This window comes from Cucurbita maxima, unplaced genomic scaffold, assembly GCF_002738345.1.
Source record: "Cucurbita maxima cultivar Rimu unplaced genomic scaffold, Cmax_1.0 Cma_Scf00008, whole genome shotgun sequence".
Classification (NCBI taxonomy): domain Eukaryota; kingdom Viridiplantae; phylum Streptophyta; class Magnoliopsida; order Cucurbitales; family Cucurbitaceae; genus Cucurbita; species Cucurbita maxima.
In genome coordinates this window covers 2,211,205-2,218,923 of record NW_019272024.1, presented here as the reverse complement: position 1 = coordinate 2,218,923, position 7,719 = coordinate 2,211,205, and the positions used below count along the sequence as shown (strand labels likewise).

The 7,719-nt window shown below is 37.4% G+C and overlaps 3 protein-coding genes across 3 annotated transcripts in view; 2 read left to right on the top strand and 1 right to left on the bottom strand.

The window, feature by feature from the left end:
• The first annotated feature begins 922 nt into the window (after nucleotides 1-922).
• LOC111482664 (ABC transporter G family member 10) lies at nucleotides 923-3,000 on the top strand. Its single transcript, XM_023128560.1, has one exon. The coding sequence runs from the start codon at nucleotides 923-925 to the stop codon at nucleotides 2,921-2,923; it is 2,001 nt and encodes a 666-aa protein (XP_022984328.1). The 3' UTR covers nucleotides 2,924-3,000.
• The window catches only part of LOC111482667 (tubby-like F-box protein 7), a 23,281-nt gene continuing 16,584 nt past the window's right edge, over nucleotides 1,023-7,719 (top strand). Inside the window, exon 1 of the mRNA XM_023128564.1 lies at nucleotides 1,023-1,038. The gene's annotated coding sequence lies outside the window, so the exon portion shown is untranslated. The remainder of the gene's footprint in view (nucleotides 1,039-7,719) is intronic.
• On the bottom strand, nucleotides 5,421-6,993 carry LOC111482665 (epidermis-specific secreted glycoprotein EP1-like). Its single transcript, XM_023128561.1, has one exon. The coding sequence runs from the start codon at nucleotides 6,935-6,937 to the stop codon at nucleotides 5,621-5,623; it is 1,317 nt and encodes a 438-aa protein (XP_022984329.1). The 5' UTR covers nucleotides 6,938-6,993; the 3' UTR covers nucleotides 5,421-5,620.

Genomic DNA, 7,719 nt, shown 5'->3' with positions numbered 1-7,719 from the left:
ATATATATATATATATATATATATATATATATATATATATATATATATGTATTTTAGAAAATAAAAAAAGATAATTTCTCTGAATTTCTGCACGTTTTCATGAAGAGAAAATAGAATTAAAAGAAGAAATCAAAATTTTCAAAATTATGTTGGTTACGTTATCAAATTATTCCAAGAAAAATAACTAACTTCCGTATAAGGACAAGTGTAGGCTTTTGAAGTTTGGGTGTACGAAAGTTCCATGGAGTTAGGGGTAAGGATAGATTTTTGGAAACCAAATGGATTAAGTGTTAAATTAAAAGAGTTAGGGCAAAAGATGGTGAAGCAACCCAACACAACCTCTGCAAATTATACAGTCAACATGCAGCTCACCAGAAATTAACTTCCTATATCCTTTTGTGTTTGTTTTAGGCTTAAATATGTTAAACGAAGCTATATCAGCCCAAACCCACCGCTAGCAGATATTGTCTTCTTTTAGACTTTCTTTTTCGAGCTTCCCCTCAAGTTTTTAAAATACGTCTGCTAGAGAGAAGTTTTCATATTCTTATAAACAACGTTTCGTTCTCCTCCCCAACCAATGTGGGATTTCGGGCTTCCTTTGAAGGTTTTTAGACCACGTTTACTAGTAAGAAGTTTCTACACCCTTATAAACAATGTTTCGTTCTCCTCCTCAATTGATGTGGGATCTCATACTCGAAAATTACTCGAAAATTTGTCGACTCGTAGAGTCTTTTAACTTGCCTTTCATGCATACAAGGATCGGAATTGTTGTCCAACTCGGTTGTAGTCTCTTTAATTTTCTAAGCTTTTCCTGCCAAAAAAAAACCTCATCTTAGCCTAAAAATGAGAATGTAAATGGCGGCCATGTGCAGGTCAAATCTTGTTGTTCAAAAGTTGCCTAAGCTTATGAGTGGAGATATCTATGTTTTCTCTTCTTGCCTTCCCATATTTAACTTCCCACAGAATTCATAAGTTTGGTGGGTTAGTTGATCTCCTTATTAGCATTCTTAGAACCAAACTCTCTCTCTCTTTCTCTCTTTCTACACCTTTATCTCTCTTTCACTGTTCTTTGCCTATGTTCTTCATGGACTTGCCAATGAAGAGGCCTATTTCAGGTGATCGGAGAACCCAATACAGAATAGAAGCTAGAAATCTTTGTTACAAAATAAGTGAGAGTTTTGATGGGTTGAATTGGTTCTGTGGTGGAGGCAGCTCAAAGAGAGGTCCAAAGTTCATCTTAAAAAATGTGAACTGTGAGGCACGAGCAGGGGAGATTACTGCCATAGCTGGTCCTAGTGGGGCTGGCAAAACAACATTGCTAGAGATTCTTGGAGGGAACATACCTTTAAAGAAGATTTCAGGTCAAGTGCTTGTTAATGATCAGCATATGATTGAGAAAACGTTTCCAAGAATCTCGGGATACGTCACACAGGACGATGCGCTATTCCCTTTCCTCACAGTTGAAGAAACACTCATGTATAGTGCTCTGTTGAGGCTTGGTGGTGGGAGAAAAGAGGCTGAATCTAGAGTGAGGAAGCTAATGAAGGACCTTGGATTGGAACACGTAGCAGCGTCGAGAGTTGGAGATGGATCGAACCGAGGCATTTCAGGAGGCGAAATGCGTCGAGTTTCGATTGGAGTTGAATTGGTTCATGACCCAGCTGTGATTTTCATTGATGAACCTACTTCAGGGTTGGATTCTGTCTCGGCAGTTCATGTTATGTCAGTGCTTAGAAGAATGGTCATTAGCCAAGGTAAGACTGTTCTTATAACCATCCATCAACCCGGTTTTCGAATCATGGAACTCTTTGATCGTCTGATTCTTCTGTCGAGTGGAGTTGTGATGCATAATGGACCATTGGGTCATCTTGAGGAGAAGCTTAAGCTTGCTACTCATCAGATCCCTCACCATGTCAATGTTCTTGAATTCGCCATTGACGTGGTGGATAGTTTGGCTATGCATACTTCAGAAACTTTCAACAAACTCCATTACCAACAAAACCGGGTTGAGAATCAGACAATAAGAGCTCTACACATCGACACAAAGGACGAAAAATCCGTTTCGTACCAGAATTCTCGATCCACGGAAGTCATAATACTAGGACAAAGGTTTTTCAGAAACACATTTAGGACCAAACAACTCTTTGCTACAAGAGTCATTCAAGCCTTGGTGGCTGGATTAGTACTTGGGACCATATTCTTCAGGACCGGGAATAACAACGACAAAACTACGTTGCAAACCCGGCTCGGGTTCTTCGCCTTTAGTCTCACGTTCTTGCTGTCTTCAACGACAGAAGGCCTTCCAATCTTCTTGAGGGAGAGAATGATCCTAATGAGAGAGACATCAAGAGGTGCTTACAGAGTATCTTCCTATGTTCTAGCAAACACATTCATATTTCTCCCATTCCTTCTGATGGTCTCTCTACTCTTCGCAGCCAGTGTTTACTGGTTGGTTGGTTTGAAAAACGACGTTTTCGGGTTCTTCTACTTCTCTCTAATCGTTTGGATGGTCGTTCTAATGTCGAATTCTTTCGTAGCATGTTTCAGTGCTCTTGTCCCAAATTTCATTACAGGAAACTCAGTAATAGCAGGGCTAATGGGGTGTTTCTTTCTGTTTTCTGGTTACTTTATATCAAAGAAGAACATCCCCAACTACTGGATTTTCATGCACTATTTGAGTCTTTTCAAGTACCCATTTGAGTGTTTCTTGATAAATGAGTATGGAGGAGATCCAGGGAAGGGAAGATGCATAGAGTCCAAACAAGGAGTATGTACAACATATGGAGAAGTGTTCTTAAGACAACAAGATATAAAAGAGTCACACAAATGGAGCAATTTGGCAGTAATGTTGGGATTCATTGTTGGGTACAGGATCCTGTCTTTTGTGATCTTGTGGTACAGATGTAACAGAACCAGAAGCTAGATTCATAGCCAGGGATATGGGTAGATATCTATATGTTTGTAGTTTTCTTTCTTTTTTCATTTCATTCAAATTTATTATCTTCTTTGTTCAAATTTGTTGGATTATAGAATGTTATATCCTTTAAAGGAGTAATAAGATTCACAAGTTCATCATTTTTCGTACAGTAAGTTTGATCAAAGCACATTCCACGATGATCCTATCTTGATTGAGAGGATTCTCTGTTCATCTTTAAGAGATCATTCAATTTGAAACAGAAACATAGGTGCTTGTGAGAACATGTAATGGCTCAAGTCCAGTGCTAGCAGATATTGTCTCCTTTAGACTTTTCGTTCTAGGCTTTAAAATGCGTCTGATAGGGAGAGGTTTCCACATCCTTATAAAGAATGCTTAGTTCTCCTCTCCAACCTATGTGGAATCTCACAATTATCTGCTAGCGGTGGACTTAGACCGTTACAAATAGTATCAGAGTTAGACACCGTGTGATGTGCCAACGAGGAGGTTGAACCCCAAAAGGGGTGGACACCAGGCGGTGTGCCAGCGAAGACGCTGGCTCCGAAGAGGGGTGGATTGGGGGGTTCCACATCGATTGGAGAGAGGAACGAGTGCCAGTGAAGACGTTGGCCCTGAAGGGAAGTGTTTTCTCCTATTTTTTGAATCCCTCCATTCGAGACCAAGCGTCCTTGCAGGCACACTGCCTCGTGTACACCACCTTTCGGGGCTCAGCCTCCTTGCTAACCCATCATCTAGTGTCTAGCTTTGATACAATTTGTAACGGCTTAAGGTTACCACTAGCAGATATGGCCCTTTTTGAGTTCTCTGTCAGTTTCTCTTAAAAAATTTTGAAACGTATCAGCTAAGAGAGAGGTTTCTACCATGGGATCTCACAATAACTCTAAACCATTACACCATTACAGAAAACTCAATAATAATATAAGGAAAATCATTCAAAACCATGGAAATTCCAACTCGATTCTCATCCAAGTGAAACAAGAACTTCAACAACTGAACTTACCTCGACCGCAACAAGTCGCCGGCAGTTCAGGCCCGAGGGAGAGCTTTAAGAAATTGCCTCCTCGCTCACGGAAAGCAGGATTACTAGTTTTCTCAGCCGCCAAACGCGAAAGAGAAGCAAACGGAAACGCAAACAGAATCCATCTGCATTCAATTCAATCAACAAACAGACGTAGAATTTTCAACCACAATCGCCGAAATAGAGAGAGATTACAGTTCAGAATTTGCGAAGGGGAATTCCCCGGTTCTAAGATGAACAGCGGTTTTGAAAGAACCGGAATAGAACCAAGCAAGAACCCACTTGTTTTTTTTTTTTTTTTTTTCTATTTTCAATTTTAATATTTACAAAACTTGTAGTTTATTTATTATTAAGACGTTGGATTCATTTTTAAAGAAATAATTAATCAATTAAAAAATTACTTCTCGTATTACGAAACCCAAAAATCTATGTGAAAAAAAAAACTCAAAATATGATGAAATGACAATTTTACCCTCGACTTTAAAGCTTCTCCTCTTTATTAATTTAAGATAATTTGATATATTATAATCATTTTGTAATTAAAATAATTTTTAGAAAATATAACCAAAACAAATCTTTGAATTAATATCGACCTGTCTTTGTAAAATATTATTAGATTTTGTTGACATATATTTGTTGGTTTTATGTGTCACATGTCCAATAGCATATTAATACGTCCAAATATATTAATAAAAGATAATTTAATGACTTAATATAAATTAAGGATAAAGTAAGAATTTTAAAATATAGGAAGTTCAATCGAAACTTATCTGTAAAGATCATTAAAATAAGTAGATAATTTTATGTGTCGAACCAATGTTACAAAATATAATTTGATATTCAAAATAAAATAATTATATGAAGTTTGTTTTGTAATAATTTTGTGTTAACACTTAATTATTTGAATTATAATTAATTTTTGAGATTTTTTAAAAACTATGTTTAAAGTTTTTATTTTTATAAAAAATTTTAAAGGTATTAATTTAAAAGTTGAAGAATATTTTTTAAATACATTTAAAAATTGGATGGGTAATTATGTTTTTTAAAGAAAGTATTAGTAATTTTTTAATTTAAAGCTATTAATTTTAAATAATTTGGAGAATTATTTATTGAATAATTTGTAAACATTAAGAAGCCTTTATATTAGGCTCCTCCAAAGTGGTTTATAATAAATAATGATAATAATATTGAAATAGTGGGGGAGATAGAAATGGAAATAATTTTTATTTAAAGTTGGACAAATTAAAAGATTAAAAGAGAAAATTGGAATGATTTTTATATTTATAGCACATTATATTCATAGATAATATATTATTTTGATATTTTTTAATTAAAAAATAATAGAGCAAAACGTGCAAGAATCAATGATTATATTTTATGTTTATTAATTTTCTTTTTCCAATCTTAGCTAAGAAGCAATAGCTCTTATAATTTCAAAATATTGTCATTAATTATGAGGTTTTGATGTATAATTGAAATCGATTTAATACTAATTTGTCATCCTAATCAAGGATGAAGCTTCGATCTTATTACAAAATTACACTTAGAGAAAAGAAAAATACACACAAACATGAACATGGAACATTTTTAAACACACAAATGTTCAGAAATTACATAGCAATAGAAGCTTAAAAGAGCTTAGAACCCTAATTTTGTTCATCATTGTTCTACTTATTGGGTGTTTTGATGAAGCCCAAATGAGTGGAATTGGCCACTTTTATCAAAGTTTTCAGCTCATTTGCAACCCAACATAGCGACCCTTTGGTTTGGTAAAAATATCCCAAACATTTGCAATCCAAATTGCACTTCTTCTCACACTCCTTCTGTCCCATTGGCCCTTCTCCTTTGTTGTACTTTGTCAAGAAATGATCCACACCGACTAGTTTATAGTAATGGAAGCTTTTGGGATCGCAGGAACTTACCTTCTTCGGCGCGCAGGTCTTGCTCCATCCTGCCAGTCCGTTCTCTGTTGGACAGGCTACGCACTGGTTGTCCTCGCACAACCCGAACTGTCCGCACCGCTCTGGCCATTGGCATTCGTTCTCCCAAGTCGAATCCCTATCGAAGAGTGTGAACGAAATCTCCGACGGGCCCCAATCGACTTTGTCGTTGTATGTGATCAGGCGGAGGTTGCCGTCGATTCCTAATCGGAGGAATGTTAGTGTGCTGTTGTACTTCGGCCGGGTTAGAATTGGACCGCCGCTCTCAGTCGAGCCGGTCTCGTAGTTCAGTGTTAATTCGGTGGCGAATCCTTGATCTGGATCTACGGCGGCGTTTAGTGTGATATTTGCGAGAACGCCTTTCCGGACTGAGAGCATGTCTGTGGATGAGTAGTACCGCATCGGTTTTGGAGAGTTAGGGCTTTTGTAGTAAAGAGATAGGGCTTTTCGTTCCATTACAAGGCTGTAAGGTCCATTGACGTTCATTACCTCCGATGCGCGGCTTACTAGCTTCGTTGGCCCGCCGAGACGGAGCGATTGGCCGACAAGGAGTGTGTCCGTCGGCGAATCGAAGCTCTGCCAGAGGAATTTGCCATTGGAGTCGAACAACACCATGTTGCCACTCGGAAGCAATTCGAATCCAACAACGCCCTTGTTGGCTGTGTTCGATTGCCATACAACAGTGCCGTCGGCTTCAGCGAGAACTAGGTTTCCGTTGGTGGAGAGAGAGAATGTAGCATTTTCGCGCACCGGACGGCCGCGATTGGCCTCCCAAACCCACCGTATCGCCGATTCGGAGCGACGAATCGAAATTCGAAGAGCGAGCGTGTAAGCGTTCGGCGTCGTGTTGTAGAATGATAACTGAAATGGAAATCTGAAGATGCTGAGAGGTCTGTAGGTGCCGTCGTACTCGATGATGAATTCACCAAACTCGCCTTCATTGACGAACTTGAAGGTCTCGTTAGCAGGCACGAGAGCAAGAGAGAAAGAAAAGAACAGGAAAAAGAAAGAGATCAGAAAAGGCGTCAACAATGGCGATCTCATTTTCAGAAACTCTGTTTTTCTGTAATTTGAAGAAAACTGGATGATGAGGAAATTGATGAAGAAGATCTAATTTATAGGAGCTGACGAGGGTATTTATGTAATTTAAAATTACAATATTTTGAATTTATTTATTAATCAGCTTTTTGGAGTGCCTTTTAAATCCGCTGTACTGGAGTGCTGCTTGGTTGTATATTGAATACTTTTATTTATTTATTTATTTATTTTTTTTTTTTTTTTTTTTTGAAACGTTCTCTTTCTTTGAATATTGAGAAAAGTCATGGCTGGTTGGCTAAATTTTAATTTCTAATAAATTATTTATAAATATAAATACTAATCTTTTTAAAAACTGTTTCACTTCCAAAAATAAAAATTATATATATATACTTCAAGGGTAGATCTCCCCGTGTCGACATACGACACTAATGAACTTCGGGTAGTCTTGGTTTCAACCCCCAACTTATTCTAATTATGACCGACAATTATTCTGTCCGCACTCTTGAGGGTTCATTTCTCTTGACTGTCTTGCGTGACTAGACGCAGAAAGTGTGGTTCTGATACCAACTGTTATAATCCTATATCTTTTTACCGTGCGGCGTCGTGATCTTGACATGCTCACAACTAAGTTTAAAGAAAATTTAGCCTCGTTATTTCGCCCCAGCTTTGTGGCTTTGTCGGACCTTTAGCAAGGACAAGAACAAGGAGTATTATCTTGTCCCCAATCCCGTTTGTCTAACAAAAAAAAAAAAAAAAAAAAAAAAAAAAAAAAAAAAAAAAAAAAAAAA

What these genes read in the sequence shown, in the direction of transcription:
- LOC111482664 (XM_023128560.1), top strand. Translation starts at nt 923, where the DNA reads ATGTTTTCTCTTCTTGCCTTCCCATATTTAACTTCCCACAGAATTCAT.
- LOC111482665 (XM_023128561.1), bottom strand. Translation starts at nt 6,937, where the DNA reads ATGAGATCGCCATTGTTGACGCCTTTTCTGATCTCTTTCTTTTTCCTG.